General features: G+C 40.4%; 1 protein-coding gene across 3 annotated transcripts in view; it reads right to left on the bottom strand.

Moving 5' to 3' along the window:
• Positions 1–10265: 10265 nt before the first annotated feature.
• LOC104369869 (polyadenylate-binding protein-interacting protein 1) overlaps positions 10266–20305 on the bottom strand; it is a 30638-nt gene continuing 20598 nt past the window's right edge. Inside the window, exons 6-10 of one of the 3 annotated variants that reach the window (XM_086630183.1) lie at positions 16488–16594; positions 13841–13958; positions 13652–13706; positions 12951–13044; positions 10266–10762 (exon numbers count right to left, since the gene is read on the bottom strand). In XM_086630183.1, coding sequence (XP_086486309.1) covers positions 10669–10762; positions 12951–13044; positions 13652–13706; positions 13841–13958; positions 16488–16594 — 468 coding nt within the window. In that variant the 3' untranslated portion in view covers positions 10266–10668. Of the gene's footprint in view, positions 10763–12950; positions 13045–13651; positions 13707–13840; positions 14001–16487; positions 16595–20305 lie in introns of all 3 variants that reach the window. The other 2 variants (XM_086630181.1, XM_086630182.1) reach the window with 2 other exon arrangements.

Here is a 20305-nt window from a genome sequence, read left to right as displayed (position 1 = left end):
CCATGTACAGAAGCACGTACCTTCAGATCTTAGTTGTGGCTGGATCACATCAGGGTCACCAGTTGTCGCAGCTGGAAGGCTTCAGGCAGCTCCAAGCAGACCAAAGTTCTAATATAAAGGCTTTAGGCTCTACTCTAAGGAACACCCACACTCCTCCAAGGCTCAGGAGGAAATGCCTCACCCTTAGGAGTAAACGCCCTGCCTTAAATAGTCAGGAGTCACATGATTTGCTAGATGGGTCAAGGCTATTGGTCACTTGACCATCCATCTCCCAGAGTGATTGGCTGAATGCTACAGCACCTGTTTCAAGGTAACTTTCCCAGTGTAACGAGCTACAGGTGTTTCTTAGTTAGCCTGCATAGGGAAAGAACTTTCACAGGATGCTGCAGCAGCCAAAAGGTTTCTCCACAGAGAGCAGTGGCAAAACCACCCTGTTGTAACTGGCCCAGAAGCGCCGTGCATCCTTGGCATAGATTATCTTAAGAGAGGGTATTTCAAAGACCCAAAAGGGTATCGGTGGGCTTTTGGCATAGCTGCAGTAGAGACAGAAGAAGGCAGACAGCTGTCTACTTTGCCTGGTCTCTCAACGGACCCTTCTGCTGTAGGGTTACTGAGGGTCGAAGAACAACAGGTGCCAATTGCTAATACAACAGTGCACCGACGGCAATATCGTACCAACCGAGACTCTCTAATTCCTATCCATAAGTTGATTCGTCAACTGGAGAATCAAGGAGTCATCACAAAGACCCGCTCACCTTTTAACAGCCCTATATGGCCTGTACGTAAGTCCAATGGCGAGTGGAGGCTGACGGTAGACTATCGTAGCTTGAATGAAGTTACACCACCATTGAGTGCTGCCGTGCCAGATATGCTGGAACTTCAGTATGAACTGGAGTCAAACGCAGCCAGGTGGTACGCTACAATTGATATCGCTAATGCGTTTTTCTCAATTCCTTTGGCACCGGAATGCAGGCCACAGTTTGCTTTCACTTGGAGGGGCATCCAGTATACCTGGAATCGACTGCCCCAGGGGTGGAAACACAGCCCCACTATTTGCCATGGACTGATCCAGACCACACTGGAACAGGGTGATGCCCCAGAACATTTGCAATACATTGATGACATCATTGTATGGGGCAACACAGCAGAAGAAGTTTTTGAGAAAGGTGAAAAGATAATCCAAATCCTTCTGAAAGCAGGCTTTGCCATAAAACAGAGTAAAGTCAAGGGACCTGCCCAGGAGATTCAGTTTTTGGGAATAAAATGGCAAGATGGGCGTCGTCAGATTCCGATGGACATGATTAATAAAATAACAGCTATGTCCCCACCAACCAACAAAAAGGAAGCACAAGCTTTCTTAGGCATTGTGGGTTTCTGGCGAATGCATATTCCCGACTACAGCCAGATTGTAAAACCCCTCTACCAAATAACCCGAAAGAAGAATAATTTTGAATGGGGCCCAGAGCAACGACAAGCCTTTGAACAAATTAAACAAGAAATAGTTCATGCGGTAGCCCTGGGACCAGTCTGGACAGGACAAGATGTCAAAAACGGGCTCTACACTGCAGTCGGGGAGAATGGTCCTACCTGGAGTCTCTGGCAAAAAGCGCCAGGGGAGACGCGAGGTCGACCTCTTGGGTTTTGGAGTCGAGGATACAAAGGATCCGAAGCCAACTATACTCCAACTGAAAAAGAGATATTGGCAGCATATGAAGGTGTCCGAGCTGCTTCTGAAGTGATTGGCACTGAAGCACAGCTGCTCCTGGCACCCCGATTGCCAGTGCTGGGCTGGATGTTCAAAGGGAGTGTCCCGTCTACACATCACGCAACTGATGCTACATGGAGTAAGTGGGTTGCACCGATTGCACAAAGGGCTCAGATAGGAAACCCCAATCACCCAGGAATTTTGGAAGTGATCACTAACTGGGCTGAAGGTAAAGACTTTGGAATGTCACCAGAGGAGGAGGAGGTGACACGTGCTGAAGAAGCCCCACCATATAATGAACTATCAGACAATGAGAAGAAATACGCTCTGTTTACTTATGGATTCTGTCGTCTTGTAGGAAAACATTGAAGGTGGAAAGCTGCTGTATCGAGTCCTACTTGATGAGTCGCAGAAGCTACTGAAGGAGAAGGTGAATCGAGTCAGTTTGCAGAGGTAAAAGCCATCCAACTGGCTTTAGACATCGCTGAATGAGAAAAGTGGCCAATGCTCTATCTCTATACCGACTCATGGATGGTAGCAAATGCCCTGTGGGGGTGGCTACAGCAACCGAAGCAGAGCAACTGGCAATGCAGAGGCAAACCCATCTGGGCTGCCCCGTTGTGGCAAGACATTGCTGCCCATGTAGAGAAGCTAGCTGTAGAAGTACATCACGTAGATGCTCACGTACCCAAGAGTCGGGCCACGGAAGAACATCACAACAATCAACAGGTGGATCAGGTTGCTAGGATTGAAGTTGCTCAGGTGGATCTGGACTGGCAGCACAAAGGTGAAAAAGTTTTAGCTCGTTGGGCCCATGATATCTCAGGCCATCAAGGAAGGGATGCCACATAAAGATGGGCTCATGATTGAGGGGTGGACCTAACCATGGACGCTATTGCACAGGTTATCCATGAGTGTAAGACGTGCTGTAATCAAGCAGGCCAAGTGGTTAAAAGTTTTCTGGTATGGAGGCCGATGGTCAAAATATAAATATGGGGAGGCCTGGCAGATTGATTATATCACACTCCCACAAACTCGCCAAGGCAAGCACCACGTGCTCACAATGGTGGAAGCAACCACTGGATGGCTGGAAACATATCCTGTGCCCCATGCCACTGCCTGGAACACTATCCTGGGCCTTGAAAAGCAAGTCCGATGGCAGCATGGCACCCCAGTAAGAATTGAGTCAGACAATGGGACTCATTTCCACAACAACCTCATAGACACTTGGGCCAAAGAACATGACATTGAGTGGGTATATCACATCCTCTATCATGCACCAGCCTCTGGGAAAATTGAATGATACAATGGACTGCTAAAAACAACACTAAGAGTAATGAGTGGTGGAACTTTCAAACATTGGGACACTCATTTAGCAAAGGCCACCTGGCTAGTTAACACTAGAGGATCTGCCAATTGACCTGGCCCTGCCCAATCAAAACTCCCACGTACTGTAGAAGGGGATAAAGTCCCTGTAGTGAGCATGAAGAATAGGTTAGGGAAGGCAGTCTGGGTTAGTCCTGCCTCAGGGAAAAGCAAATCTACTCATGGGATTGCTTTTGCCCAAGGACCTGGATGCACTTGGTGGGTGATGCAAAAGGATGGGGAAGTCCAATGTGTACCCCAAGGGGATTTGATTTTGGGATAGAATAGCCAACGAATTAAACTATATGATGTTAGTTGCTAAATAACCCTGTTTCTGTATGTCATCATTACTACTGTTGCTGTATGCTGTATCAATGGTATTACAGTAAGAATCACTCGCATTAGGGAAGGATGGAGTTTGATGAAACCGAGCAAAGTGCAGCAATGATGGAGCTAGAACAGGCTTCGGCAACTGATGCCCAGCAACTTCCCTGAGATTGACATCTTGAACCCACGGACATGGATTGTACCAGATACATCAGCTGCAAGCTCCAGATGCAGCGTGCAACATCCTAATGCAGCTCACCATCTCTCCTGACCTAAAAGACTGTTACGACAGATGGAGCCTTGAAGTCATGGATTACATAATGGACACGTTAGAGGGATGGCCCATAGACTAAGAAAATGATATCTGTGTATATATATATATATATATATATATATATAGGACAGGAGCAGTGGTGGTGATTAATTGGAAAATGTATGATCTGAGCATGACGCAGATGGTATAGAATAAGGGGTAGATAATGTCCTGGGTTTGGCTGGGATAGAGTTAACCTTTCACAGGAAAAGTGGTAGGGGACACAGCTCAGGCAATTGACCAGAATTAGTCATAGGGCTATTCGATACCATATGTGTCATGCCCAGAGACTTTTGTGCGATTGCGAGCGGGCTGGACTGCGTGGGGGTTTCAGCTTCCGTGGTCGGCATGGCGAGCATTTGTATCGCTCGTTTTGTACTGCTCTCTTTTCATTAGTATTATCTTTGTTATCGCTCTTTTCTCGTTGGTTGGTTTTTTTTTTTTTGCACTGTTCTATTAAATTGTCCTTATCCCAACTCACGAGTTTTACTCTGTTTCTTCCGATTTTCTCCTCTCATCCTGCCAAGGGGAAGGAGTGAGTGAGTGGCAGCATGGTTGCTTAGCTACCAGCTGGGCTAAACCACGACAGACTGCTAAAAACTACACTGAGAGCAATGGGTGGTGGAACTTTCAAAGGTTGGGATACACATTTAGCAAAAGCCATTTGGTTAGTCAACACTAGGGGATCTTCCAATCGAGCTGGTCCTGCCCAATCAGAACTTTTACGTACTGTAGAAGGAGATAAAGTCCCTGTAGTGCACATTAGGAACATGCTGGGGAAGACAGTCTGGGTTATTTCTGCCTCAGGTAAAGGTAAACCCATTCGTGGGATTGCTTTTGCTCAAGGACCTGGGTGCACTTGGTGGGTGATGCAGAAGGACAGGGAAGTTTGATGTGTACCTCAAGGGGATTTGATGTTGGGTGAAAATAGAGGATGAATTGAACTGTATTATGTTAACTGCTGAATAACTCTGTCACTGCATACCATTATTGCTATGATTGTTATATATTATACTAATGACATTATATTAAGAATCATCCAGGTTGATGAAGAATGAACTTCAACAGAACCAGAACTGATTCCAACAACTGACAACCAGCAACTTCCTCGAGATCGAAATCTTCAACCTGCAGACTGTGGACATGGACTGCGCCAGATACACCAACTACGAGCTCCGGATGCCACATGCAACAGAGACTACACATCATCTTCCTGCTGTATCCAATGGCACCCATTCTACTGACTGAGCAAACTCCGCATCATGTCTCCTGCCCTGAGAGAGTGCCATGACAGATGGAGCCCAGAGTTATGGACTAAATGAACTCAACAGACATTTTGGAGGGATGACCCATAGATTAAGGGAGTGGTATCTATGTACATATGTGAGACTTGAGCATGATGTGGATGGTATGGAGTCAGGGGTGGATACTGTCCTGGTTTTGACTGGGAGAGTTAGTTTTTCTTTTTAGCAGCTAGAAGAGCTCTATGTTTTGGATTTAGTCTGGGATTTGTTATGAGAAGAATGCTGATAGCGCACTGATGTTTATAGTTGGCACTGAGACATCAAGGACTTTTCAGCTTCTCATGTTTTACCAGTGTGCAGGAGCACAACAGGCTATAGAGAGGGGGAAGCATAGCCAGGCCAAAGGGTCCACAACTCCCCTTATGATGTGAACTCAGACTTAGGACTGAGGGCCAAACTGGCCAGTGGAGTATTCCATATCATGCAGTGTCATGCCCTGTATACAGATGAGGGCAGATCAGGAAAAAGGGCTTCCTCTTCCAGGAACTTCTCTTCTGAGGGCTCTCTTGGTCTCTGTGGCATTTAGCAGCTGACTGGGCTAAACCACAACACCCCCCTAATATTTACAGTTTAATCAAAGCTGTTTTGAACGGATTTACAGTTTACAGTTAAGTGACTATTATCAATTCCAGCTTAAAGCAGTAAAGAAATGTAATTCAAAAACCTTTACTATTCAGACCACACTAGATCATATGGTCTAACTTAGCTGTAACAATTATTCCTTACCTACAGTAGTACCGGATTCTTAGATAAGTATGTAATCATGGAAGAAGTGCATTCAGTATAAATTTCCATTCTCTACAACTGCTTTCTCAGCAAAGTAGAGGGTAGGTCAGCGACAAGCGGTGTTCCTCAGGGGCCAATCCTGAGGCCGGTGCTGTTTAACATTGCCGTGGGTTAGGCTGCTCCAGCAACCGAACCCACACAGCCGGTCACTCACCCTCCCCCACCCCCAGGAATGAGGGAGAGAATTAAAGGATAAATGGGAAACCCGTGGGTTGAGATAAGAACAATTTAATACAGATAAGTAATACAAAGAGTAGATGCTCACCACCCCCTCTTATCCACAGTCCGTCTCGTCCCGAAGCTGAAATCCCGGAAGAACACGAGGCCCCGAAATAGAGAGGGGCAGAGAGAGAGATAGTACTCCAAGAGTGGGAGTACTGGAAGAAAGAGGAAAAAAAGGCAATAGAGCAAAAGCGCAGCAAGCACAAAAGAGCAAAAGCGGCGAAAGAGCCAAAGCGCAAAAGCCCTTCTTTCCAGCTGCCCCTCACTTTTATACTGGACATGACGCTGCATGATATGGAATACTAATTGGCCAGTTTGGCCCTCAATCTTGAGTTCCACCACAAATCACAAGGGGAATCGTGGCCCCCTTGTCCCGGCTATGCTCCCCCCTTATCCCGCCATGCTTCTGCACTCCGGCACACTGAAAAGTCCTTGGAGTCTCATGTCCAACAACAAACATCAGCTTATTATCAACATTCTTCTCAGAGCGAGCCTCTGAGTAAAACCAAAACACGGAGCTCTCCTAGCTGCTAAAAAGAAGAGCTAACTCTGTCCCAGCTAAAACCAGGACAAACATCTTTGTTGGAGACATGGACAGTGGGATGGAGTGCACCCTCAGCAAGTTTGCTGATGACACCAAGCTGTGTGGTGCAGTCAACACACTGGAGGGAAGAGATGCCATCCAGAGGGACTTTGACAGGCTGAAGAGTTAGACCTGTGAGAACCTCATGAAGTTCAACAAGGCCAAGTGCAAGGTCCTGCATGTGGGTCGGGGCAATCCCAAACACAAGTACAGGCTGAGCGGAGAATGGATTGAGAGCAGTCCTGAGGAGAATGATTCGGGGGTGTTGGTTGATGAGAAGCTCAACATGAGCCAGCAATGTGCACTGGCAGCCCAGAAAGCCAACTGTATCCTGGGCTGCATCAAAAGAAGCGTGGCCAGCAGGTCAAGGGAGGTGATTCTGCCCCTCTACTCTGCTCTCGTGAGACCCCACCTGGAGTACTGCATTCAGCTCTGGAGTCCCCAACACAAGAAGGACATGGAGCTGCTGGAGCGAGTCCAGAGGAGGGTCACAAAGATGATCTGAGAGCTGGAGCACCTCTCCTATGAAGACAGGCTGAGAGAGTTGGGACTGTTCAGCCTGGAGAAGAGAAGGCTCCGGGGTGATCTTATAGCAGCCTTCCAGTACCTAAAGATGGCCTACAGGAAAGCTGGAGAGGAACTTTTTACAAGGGCATGTAGTGATAAGACAAGGGGAAATGGCTTTAAACTGAAAGGGGGTAGATTTCAATTCGATCTAAGGAAGAAGTTTTTTACATTGAGGGTGGTGAGGCACTGGAACAGGTTGCCCAGAGAAGTTGTGGATGCCCCATCCCTGGAAGTGTTCAAGGCCAGGTTGGATGAGGCTTTGAGCAACCTGGTGTAGTGGAGGGTGTCCCTGCCCATGGCAGGGGGGTTGGAACTAGATGATCTTTGAGGTCCCTTCCAACCCTAACCATTCTATGATTCTATCCAATCAACATGCAGACACAGCCATGCATCAAAAGAAATCTGGTTCTATTTGTAATACTCTTTTTAATGACTATTTTGCATAGTACTTGCCTGAAGCAAGTTTCAAAGTATGTATTTGGATTATGAATCCTCCTTTTATAACTTTTAATATATGTAAATCTAGCAGTATAGAGATACTTGGTTTAAAAGCAAGTATAACATTTATAGGGCTGGACTAGGGTTCAGAAACGCACATTCTAGTCCTGGCTGAGTTTTGAAGTATTTGTATTTTATCCATCAAAAATATAAATAATGGTACTTCTCTGCTTTATTACTTTTTATTATTTATGGGAAGATGCATTATATTTTGCTGGCAGCTTCACTACTATGGTCAGAACCCTAAGCATAGAAACTGTGGAAGTAGGTTAAGTAGGCTGAAGTAGAGGTGGCAAATCAGCAATTCACAGGGTGCTAACAGTGCAGTATCTTCCTTGCCTTTTGGCTGGAATGTCATTTTCTGTTCCTGTATCAACTACTAGGATCTACAGGCATAAACTGGATGATTAGAACTATAACTGTGTCAGAGAGAAGTTGCAAACTTGAACCGTTACTAATTGAATGAGTTCTGTGCAGTAGGAAGGAAAGGCAGAATGTGATAATGAAATGCTGGCACAGAGAGAAATAAAACAACATTCAAAAACCCAGTGACCATCTGTTTTCCAAATAAATAAATAAATAAAAAGGCCAATAGCAAAAAGTTCTTAGCAGATTTGAAAAGAAATTACTGAGAAAACTTGACTTAATTTCTGAATATGTAACTCATTCAAAAGCAAACCATATGCAAAGCAGCACTTCTTCCAGCCCAGTTTGAAACAACTTTAAGCAAAGTGTGATTTTCAAATACTAAACATTTTCCTTAAATCACAATTAATTTGACAAGAGTGGTAAATATTGTGCATACTTTTTCTGATGTGTCAGGCTTGGTCATGTGCCAGAATTTGAATGCGAAGGATGTTTCTTTTCAGAACCAATGTTAAAGTTGTTTACTTCACTTCTCTCCTAAGAAGTTTACTTTCCATGCTTCTGTGCCTTCCCTGGCTTACCATTATGCCACAAAGAAAATAAATTTTAAAAGGGTTATGTATCTATAAGGTATTGTTCAGAAACTTGTAGATGAAAACCACTTTTACACAGCGCACTTAAGATTTGCTAAAATTCAGGTGAAATAATCTTTAAACCTTTCAAGACTCACCTCTATCATACAAAGAACTACTGGCAGGCAGGCAAGCAGCAAATGGCGATTGTGATAGTGCAAAACTTGCTTCTTTCTTTTGCTCTCTCACATCTCATTCCATCATCACTAATTTGATATTAGACTCCTGTGAGATTTAAGACAAGTGGGACAGATTGTTAAACATTTAAGGCAAAGATTATCCTGTCTTCCTTACTCAGTAGGACAGAGTTAAAACAAATTTTTCCTTACTGCAATACAGGCTTAAAACTCTTACAAACCTTCATATGCACAGGCACCACAAACAACTTCACTCTCTTGAGCGAAAGTCTCACTTTGATTTTTCAGTATTTCTGGTGGAAGAAAAAAAAAGCTTATTTTGCAAACCTTGATCTGAATTGCCTTAAATGTACAATTCCTAGTTCCCAAATTTTTTTGTATGGGATGACTTAGCATATTTCTTATCTACATCTAAGACATACTGTCTCCACAAGCTGACAGAGTATACATCTGGAGTCTGACAGCTACTTTTCAGGAAAAAAGATGACACTGTACAAAAGATGCAAAACTAAACATGCAAAGCAGAGTCCCTTGAAGACACTACTACCTTACTATAATGCATATTTGAATGCAATAAAATAAAATAAAATATTTTCTTTAAAAGTAAAAAGACAATATAGTGGAAGTTATATCAAAGCAAACAAAGGTAGTTAAATTTTCTATTTCAGAATTCCAACCTAAATGAGTATGTTAAATAAACATCCAGAAAACAGTCAGTACTCGCTGTATTAGCAGACACACAAGTTATTTCACCAAATGAATAACAGAATTATTTCCTTTTGGGAAATATTTCCCATTTGTTTTTGGTAAAGGGTTCTACTCAGTCTAATCAATAACAGGTAACAGGAAGAAGTACAACTGAGTTTGGCAACAACAATGATGTATCCTAGGAAGACTAACGTGATTATATGGGATCAAAAAAGAGCAGTTGGCTTCAGAATGTTAACATTTATGAAATATATAAATTTACTCAAACTACAAAATTAAAACAAACTATATAAAATAATTAGAAGACTGGAGAAAGTTACAAGGGTTGCTGGAAGGTTAGACATGTTAGATACATTCAAAAAATGCATCAAGCACTGCACATACTCTTGGAGAAGCATGGGTTAAAACATAACTATATTCATGTAGTCTTGAAGAATACAGTAAATTAAAGGATAGTTTTTGATTGTAAAAGTTGAAAATAAGCTTACCTGAACCAAAGCTCTTGAAAGCATCTGACTTCCAAATACTATTTGCTTTTTAATGTTTATTCCAGCAAAAAGAGTCCAGACCTCACTCATATATTTTGGAAGAGGAAGGAAAAAGAAAAAAAAACAAAACAAGCCCCCACAAAACAAATCCTTCACAAACCACTTCTCATGATTTCATAATTGTGATCTACAGAAAAAAATAATCTGTATTTGGATCATATACTCCTCAGTTTAAAATAAAAAAATAAAAAATTAAATACCAGATCTTGTATATGGCAAAAAGGATAAGTCCTAATGTATACTAAACCAAGCAAGCAAATAAATTTAGATTAAGTTATTCCCCTTTTCTCCCCCAAGGGAAAATTTATGGGACAGTTTCCCATTAAATTTTAATTTCCATTATGATACTGTTTAAATCAATTTTATTGCAGCCAAAACATTGTTCATATACCTGTACATAAAATAAACTATGATATATACACAACATTTTAAATTACAGGGCATAAGTTTACAATTTTTGGCAGATTCTGTTTAACAAAATGGAAATTGTGTAACTTAAGTACTTGGAGAAACTAAACTTCCTTATTTTGATACAAATGTTTTGTGTCCCCCTGTATTCTAACCATACCTAAACTGGTTTAATAAACTAACATTAATGTGTAACATCTCATTGTTTTCTCTTATGTTCTGATTCTAGACAGAATTTTTCATATGCTTCTTCAATTTCTGGATCCATCTTGTCATTAAGGTCATCAAAATATCTAAAATATAAAAATTTAAAAATAATAAAATAAAATATCTAAAATCAATCAATCACCAAAAATGTTAAGTTTAGGTACAGATTTTAATAAACAGTAAAGAGGTGAAATATTTATGTAGATGTCAAGAATAAAACAGAGCTTTATAAATAGTAGTTAACTATGACATTTACTAAAAGAAGACAAAGAAGAAAAAAATTATGGGTACTAAGAAAACAAATAGAAACCTCAAAGCAGCATAGATATGTACAAATTGCTACAGTGTTTGTCACCATTTTATATCATCATATGCTGTCCACAAGTTAAAAGACAGAAATAGTTTCCAAGATGACAGAAAAATGCAATACAAGCTTTCCAAAATTTAATAATGCATTTGCACTGATGCATTTACAAAAAACATAACTAGCATCATATTAGCATAATTTTGGTCGGTTAACATCCTAGTTCAAATACTGCATCAACTGTCTTGGTTGCACACTAGTCAGAAAAAATATATTTATATAGAAAACCTGTATTCCTATTTGTTGATACATGAAAGAAGGCAACCTTAATTCACATCCCTTTTTCATCTGCAAAACAAACCTTCTATTACATGGTAATCAGTCTTTCAGAAAAGATCCGTCTCATTTAGGTCAGAGAAAAGACTGGATCCCATTAATGATAACCAGTATTGCGCAGAGTGGAGACTACTACAGAATTTCAAAATAAAGCTGGGAAGTGATGGAGATCACTTAACAGCTTGCTTTCTCCTCACAGTTATTGGGAAGTAACTTGAATGTTCCTTGCTTGCTCTAGGTGCAACTGGAGCATTCATCACCATAAACTAGGACGACGGAGTAGTAGTTTGAACATGATAGTGTATATAATTCTAAACAGCCTTAAAAAGTCAGCAACTATTGACTCTCAAAAAGTATGCATTAGTTTCATGTGCCCAGTTTATTATCTTATGTGCCTTAGTTCCAAACAAGGGAATCAGCGTGTCTCATCTGCACAGAGGCCATAAATGGCGTGTTTTGCACAAAATCACAGTAAGTGCCACAGAAACATATAATAAGGAAAGTATTTTTTCTTGAGCATTGCACATCAAAGAAGCGGTCTACATATTTATTTTATTTGTTCCTCCTTTCCTGTAGAAGTGTAGACTTGAGAAGGAAATCAACATAGAATCCTCCCTGATGTCAGTCACAAGAAACAGCTGACAGAGGATCAGGACAGATTTGTCTAAGCTTTTCTTAAGCCTTCAAAGAAGGTTCCACAGTCGCCTTGCATGAAGGTTGACTCAGTCTTTCACATGTCACTCTTCAGATTTGCTGTGTTTAACTGCTGTTTCCATTTTGCATTTAATTTGTTCTCAGCACAGCAGTTCACGAGGGTGTTTTTTTCCCACAGTATGAGCTTGTTGATTTCTGATGACATCTTTAATTTATCTTCCAAAGTTCTTGCAACTCCCCTCAGATAGTTGCCACCTAAAAGCTTTCTAATTTACTAACAAAAATATCTATTCAGATCAGCACTCTTATCACACATAAACATAACTGAAAATGTTTTGGGGTATCAAATCACGATCTCAAAGTCCTCCTTCAATCGGATGAGTACAGAGTAATTTATTTTAGACTGTATTTCTTTTACTGGTTTCCTATGAAATTCTTATAAACCAGTGTCAGAAAGTCAGACTATATTCCCATCTATTGCTTCCCCTTTTGCCATTAGGTTGCTTTTCTTGTTCTACAAGAATAATGAATAGCTATTTAATTGAGGGAATACTACTTGTCCTGAGGAGAGAAACTTAACAACCTCCTCCCTTTGAAAGACACTGAACATTTTGTAATTATCTCTAGCTAGGATGTGTATGCACATCAGTCAAATGAATTCAGGTTGCCTCACTACCAACACTTGAAGGTCCGGTGCTTCATTTGGCTTGCAAATTTATTTTTTTTTAAATGCAGAAGAAAATATTTGTATGCATGCAAAAATACCTGAAATATAGTTGTCCTACTCAGTTGGATAAATATAAAATTTGTTTCAAACTTGTGTGATTACAAACTAACTTACACCTGAACAAATACATAACTTCCATTGTAGGGCTAAATAATATTATTTTGTTTCATTTGTGTCAAGATTGGATTCCTAAGTCTGCAGTAAAAATAGTGTTAAAAAAAAAAAACCAACCTCACTCAAAAAGAAAACATACTTATCTCCAGGTCCTGATAAATCTGTTCCATTTTCTTCATACGCTGGAAACAAATCCTCTCTTTCAAGCAGCTCTTGGTATTTTTCTTGGTAATCTGGCATAGTAAAAATGAGACCAAGTAATATACAAGACTAGTCCTCTAAATTAACATACATCTATATAGTTTGAAAATAGCCTATTTAATAAAATCATAAATGGCATGAAACATATTATAGAAAAAACTCCTGCTACAGTGTTTTCTAAGGACATCAATCAACCTCTAAGAATGATATCTATCTTCCCAGAGAACTGTAAAGGTAGTCACAGATGTCTTTACCTCAAATGATGTCATGCCATGTTGCACTCATTATAAAAAACAAAGAAACCAAGGAAGAAAAACAAACCCTTTTGCTACTAACAACGGACAAACAAAAGAAGACTTGAAGATTTCTGGCTTCCTGGAGACACTAAGTGCTGAGGACTATGGCACAAATTCTTCTGAACTATATGAACTCAAATGCACATTTCAAACATTTACCTTCTTTTAATACAGAATAAGGCATGTGTTACACAAAGCCAGGAATTCAGATATATTTTTGTCTTTTAAGTTGTATGAGTTTCAGATATTTTAAGAACAACTTTTTATGTACTTCAACAGGACATAAACTTAATTACAACTTTTTAAAGGTTGAGAAGACAGGTATATTAAGCTTGTGACATACCTAGATCTGCTGCAGTGAAAGGAACACCATCAGAAGTGTAAAATGTTGGTTCATTCTAAGAATAAAGTTATACGGTAAGTTACATGCATTTAGAGAGGCAGCTGTTTGTAGCTTTCAGCAATGTGATTGTCTATGAATCAAGTTAAATTCACATTAAATTAAGGAACTGAAGTGTCAGTACTTTCTTACCATAAAATAGTTTGGGTCATTTTCAGGGGTAGCTTCTGTATGTGGAGAAGTTCCATGAACTCTACCCCAGTTACTTGATCGTAGTTCTACTAGTTTCAGAAGCATATGTTTCACATCTCTGAAATAAACAGAAGTACCACACATGTTAGAATGTTTTGTGCTAAGCAATAATTGGGCTATATCTTGCATGTACTAGATAGCTAAATCTAAAATAAAAGCTCCAAAAAGGACAAAATTTGGTTCAGTCTGCAGATAATTTTGAGTTAGGTTTTGTTGTTTTTTTTTCTGCAAATCTAGATGCTTTATGTGTCCCTCTCAATGATGAGACATTCACTCTCTCCACTTCCTCTGTGGTGAGAAGTAAGGAGTCTATATGAAATAGAAATTGCTACAGTTTTTTAATCAAGATACCTAACCTGCAGCACAAGTTGAGGAATAAATCCTTTTCTTATAAAAGGATAGTACTGGGGAAAACAGGGGGTGATCTTCAAATTGTATTTTAATCATCTAATTTATGCTCCTAAATTTAGATCTCTAAATCACATTGAAATTCTGTAGTCAACAGTGAAAAATAATGTCTCCAATACATTAGATGCCACCACTCATTTAATCCCTAAAATAAGAGAAATTGCTTTTTTCTTTTAAGCAAGTCCATGGAGAAAAGTTCAGTGAGTCTCATTAAGGAAAAAAAAAAGTTAGAAAAAAATTATCTTCAGTTGCTTCCTCTATTAAAAGGAGTTCATGCTTCCGTGTCTTTGAAGCCTCAGGCTTGTGCTATCTATTTTGTCTGGTTCCTGAAGCAAGACTTTTCTCATCTTCCCTGGGAGACAGCTAAATTACAACCAACAGACGCTACCGGCTACCTGCTGTCCTCCCTCCATATGGCAAGAGATCAGGTCACAATGTCTGAACCCTCTATAGGTTTTCAATAAATTTGCAAGAAGCTGAGGATGAAACACAGCAGAATAAGATAACCTCATGCATGCAGCTGACTGCAAATTGAGAAGCAGAATACATTAGCCAACCACTCATTCTTTTTCAGTCTGTAGTAAGAATCTGCCCAAAAGGTACGTTCTTCAGAAAAAAAAAAGCATATTCCATTTTTCCCTTGCATTTATAGTGATTTCTATACTATATTTCATAGAACCATAGAATCGTCTGGTTGGAAGAGACCTTCAAGATCATAGAGTCCAACCATTCACCCTGCACTGTCAGAGTCCCTAAACCATATTGCTCAACACCAAATCTACACGGTTTTTAAACACCTCCAGGGATGGGGACTCCACCACCTCCCTGGGCAGCCTGTTCCAATACTTCACAACCCTCTCTGTAAAGAAATTCTTCCTGATATCTAACCTAAATTTCCCCTGGCGCAACTTGAGGTCATTCCCTCTTGTCCTGTCATTCATAATGTGGGAGAAGAGACCAACCTCCATCTCCCTACAACTTCCTTTCAGGCAATTGTAGAGAGCGATAAGGTCCCCCCTGAGCCTCCTCTTCTCCAGACTAAACAGTCCCAGCTCCCTCAGCTGCTCCTCATAGGACAAGTTCTCTAAACCCTTCACTAGCTTTGTTGCCCTTCTCTGAACCCGCTCCAGCACCTCAACATCCTTCTTGAAGTGAGGGGCCCAAAACTGGACACAATACTCCAGGTGTGGCCTCACCAGTGCTGAGTACAGGGGGACAATCACTTCCCTGCTCCTGCTGGCCACACTGTTTCTGATACATGCCAGGATTCCGTTGGCTTTCTTGGCTGCTTGGGCACACTGCTGGCTCATGTTCAATAGGCTGTCGACCAGCACCCCCAGGTCCTTCTCTGCTGTGCAGCTTTCCAGCCACACTTCCCCAAGCCTGTAACGCTGCAGGGGGTTGTTGTGGCCCAAGTGCAGGACCTGGCACTTGGTCTTGTTGAATTTCATACAGTTGGCCTCGGCTCATTGATCCAGTCTGTCCAGGTCCCTCTGTAAAGCCTCCTGACCCTCAGGCAGATCAACGCTACCTCCCAATTTAGTGTCATCTGCAAACTTGCTGAGGGTACACTCGATCCCCTCATCCAGATCATTGATAAAGATGTTAAAGAGAACAGGCCCCAACACTGAGCCCTGCGGAACACCACTGGTGACCGGCCGCCACCTAGATTTAACTCCATTCACCACCACTCTCTGGGCCCGGCCGTCCAGCCAATTTTTGATCCAGCGAAGCGTACACCCGTCCATGATGTTAAATGATGTTTAATGATGTTAAATTCAGATTTAAAAGCATGCACTATGAGATATTGCCACTATTGTATTTTTGTATTTATACATGGTTTTAGAGCCTAAAGCACTTAAGGGAGATTTCAACATCTAAAGGTTTAAAAAAAAAAGAAACAAAAACACCACCAAAAAGCACCACCATTTCATTAAATGGAACATGCAACTCTAGTAAAAGAGAAAAAAACAAAGCCAAAAATGAAACACTCCCCCACCCCCATTGAAAATTACTTTTTGTTATATGGGAAGTGACCCAAATATCACCTTTCTTTTCATAAATGAAAAATGAAAGATTTTAAGGTAATGTTTTGGACATGTTCATTATTCTTGAAGATTTTTTAAGGTGTTCTGTTTAATATAAAAACAAAACACTGCACATAAATTGATCTTCTTACCTGCTACAGTTTGCATCCAACACAACATTTTCAATTCTCTGAATCATTTCCTCCATATCATTCTTTCCTTTTTCTTTCCAGGCATCTTCTAAAACTGAACCTGTCAACTAAAGACAAGGGATTAGTAATTTTTATTTTTTTTAAAGCAAATTATAAAACTTTAAGAAACTGTCAACAGAAGAGATTCTGTAACAATCCATAACACTTAGATGCATTGTGCAACTACCTGAGGGTTGAAGGTCCCAATGTCCTACATCTTTTTGCTAATGAGATTAATAGACCTTGTAAATAGTTTATTTTAGAGTTATACTATAGTTTATTTTAGAGTTATACTATCTGTAGTCTATGTCCAATGTTACCTAGAAGTTCACAGTCACTTCTCTCCTTTCAGTCTTGAAACAACTCTCCAGCGATTTAATTACACTGTGAAACAGCCACATTACAACAAAATGTACACATGTAACAGGGTTTTTTTTTTTAATATTGCAGTGATTTCTTGTGAAAAATCATTACACTTCATTATCTTTCTGAAGTTGGGCATCATCGGGACATGGAGATTGCATTTGACCACACTGTTACTTGGGTCACGTCAACACAGAAATATTGCAACATTCTGAATCCTGTTTGAAAGGACTAACAGCATTTGTCAGAATTGCTTTAAGTACACGCTATGAAAAAAAGAGGTCATATTTTTGCAGATGATGCCACAGGCTTACCTGAGAATAACAATAGGTTAGTAAGATTTAGAAAGACTTCAGTCAACATACCTAGCATCAGACATGCCAGAGATTTTCATCTGGGTATATATCAGAGGAGCCAAGAATTATCTGACCAAGTCAGTCTGAGTTTTAATACATAAAATCTGTGAGACTAAAGCTGCTGCTGAGAGCACTTTAGCAGAAGACGGTCTAGAACTGCTGTGGATAAAAGCCTTTTCTGTTAAGAATAGGTACTTCATTGCCCAATACTTGCACAGTAGGAGATAAGAGTTAAATTAGGAAAAATTAGTTTCCCACTATGGTCGAAGTTAATAGCAATTCCTGATCTACTCAGCATAAATATTACATGATCCAAAAATGCTTGGAATAGCATCTGATGATACAAAGGAATAAAATGCAAAGATAAAGCAAGCACCTTGGTCAGCACTTGTTTCACATTCCCAGGTTTCTACTGCGGTACTGCCTTGATCCTAGGTAATTAGATAACAGCACCAAGAAGGTTTAATTAAAAATATATTGCAAAATAAACAGGTGAAAAACCTGTATCTATGACTATATTAAATGGAAAGGACAACAGGAGACATTTATTACTTCAGTAGTGAAACCAAGGTTTCATCAGGTAGCCCAGTCTAGCTATAGATACACTCTAACATTTGTAGATACTTTGAGACATCAGAAAACACTTGCATTAAAAAAAAAATCACAAAAAACCCCAAACAAACAAAAAATCTCAACCAAAACCAAACACTCCCCCTTAAAACCAAAATAAAAACCACCACAAAACTGTCTTTTATTCTGGAATGGACATTAAAGCCAAATAAATACTTCTGTGAATATTCACATAAATAGTGAGCCCTCCATCTTCTTTGGAGAACAATCAGAAAACATAGCAGCACTGGAAAGCTTCCTGATTTGTGTACTGTCTTTTTGAAAGGTCCTTCAGTGGGCCTTGCTTCAGGGAGGCACTTTCAACATAAGGATTGACCGCAGGAGTGAATATGCTTGTTGAACACAACCTCACACTTGCTATGAAGCAACCTGCTTAAACATCCAAACTTCATTTGAAGGGTTGAAATCAGAGGATGTAAAATCTCTCTTCCCTACTCACCTGTCCTAGTTTTAGCTGGGACAGAGTTAGCTCTTCTTTTTAACAGCTAGAAGAGCTCCATGTTTTGGTTTTACTCAGAGGCTCGCTCTGAGAAGAATGCTGATAGCAAGTTGATGTTTGTGGTTGGACGTGAAACTCCAAGGATTTTTCAGTGTGCCGGAGTGCAGAAGTACGGCGGGATAAGGGGGGAGCATAGCTGGGACAAGGGGGACACGATTCCCCTTGTGATTTGTGGTGGAACTTAAGATTGAGGGCCAAACTGGCCAATTAGTATTCCATATCATGCAGCGTCATGCCCAGTATAAAAGTGAGGGTCAGCTGGAAAGAAGGGCTTTTGCACTTTGGCTCTTTCGCCACTTTTGCTCTTTTGCGCTTCTGCGCTTTTGCTCTATTGCTTTTTTTTTTTTTTCCCTCTTTCTTCCAGTACTCCCACTCTCGGAGTACTATCTCTCTCTCTCTGCCCCTCTCTATTTTGGGGCCTCGCGTTCGTCTGGGATTTGCAGCTTCGGGACGAGACGGGCTTCGCATACGAGGGGGTGGTGAGCACCTACACTGTGTATTAAATCATCTGTATTAGATTGTTCTTATCTCAGCCCATGGGTTTCCCGTTTGTCCTTTAATTCTCTCCCTCATTCCTGGGGGTGGGGGAGGGGGAGTGACCGGCTGTGTGGGGGGATTCAGCCTAACCCATGACATCATCATATCAAAAGAAGCCCCCAAATTGGAATTTAAGATAGAAGAGTCCGAAAAAATTATAGGGTGGGAGGACGAATGAGGAAAAACAAACTGACCAACCACAAAAAACAGAAACAAAACTCCACAAAAATATTGTTTAGCTTTTGATCTTCATTCCTAAAATAAACTGTTTTCCCAACTATGAGTATAACCATGGCTTGTGAAGATAAGTTTCTCCCTGCATAGAGTCTAACAATTTTTTTTCTAAGTAAAACTTAAGAGCAAAGAGGCTTGTCTTCATCATGAAAGAGAAATATATTTCTACAGTAGTAATGATGCAGACAATACAGTAGGAAACAACTAATATAAAGAACTTTTTTCTGAAATAAAAAAAAAAAAACAACCTCAAGTGATAAACCCTAACTGCTAAATGTCCTTCAGAACAGAGAACATACCTGAAACTCCACAATTCATTCAAGTTGGTTACAATTTTCTCCCACACCAGAAGTGGCAAAAGGAGAGCTAAAGGGATTGCTTACTCCTTTGCACCTTGGCTTCAGTTCTACTGTTCTTATATGTACACAAATGGCCTTGCATTTTACTTTTAAAGTAGTACATTACATTTTTTTGTTTGCTCAATTTCATAATGTTTTTTTAAAAAAATAGTACAGCTTGCTCCACTAATGATGTAATGCATAAAGCCCCATAAATATTTCCTCATTTGTAGTTCTTTTTCCTCCACTGCTCCCAAAGGTACGAAGGTACATCCATTGTCTCAAAAAGAAACATAATGCTCCCTGCGCACCTTTCCTTGTCTAGTAGAGCTTTTTGAAAAAACACTCTTCCCATTATCCAAAGCCTCTCTGCTTTCTCTTCGCAATCTTCAAGCATTTTATTTAGAGATGAAAGTTCTTGTCAGAAATGAGAATTTTTGCATAAGACACTGTCACCTACACTTTATGTGTTACAGAAGCACAATCCAGTGACTTCATGCATTGCTCATTTCTTTTTTGAGGCATCCAGTTAAAGCATTCGCAGGGCATGGAAGCATATGAGCTGGACATCCAAGAATGACAGACAGTTGCTTAACTCCAATAACGTTCATGCTGATTAAGAGATGAAACACTTCCTCTCTCCTTTAACCTAATAAATTCTGAATTTCTAATTACCCATAATTAGAAACCTTGCCATATTACTTCATTTAATTAGAGCTGTGTCATGGTTTAATGTGTGTGGGGGGTGGGGGTTCTGGTGGCAGGAGAGGGGCTTTGCTCCCTGTGACCTCCCTGGTTTGGGAACCGGGTTAGACTTGGTTC

This window comes from Tauraco erythrolophus, chromosome W, assembly GCF_009769465.1.
Source record: "Tauraco erythrolophus isolate bTauEry1 chromosome W, bTauEry1.pri, whole genome shotgun sequence".
NCBI lineage: Eukaryota > Metazoa > Chordata > Aves > Musophagiformes > Musophagidae > Tauraco > Tauraco erythrolophus.
This window is presented reverse-complemented; position numbering and strand designations above follow the sequence as displayed.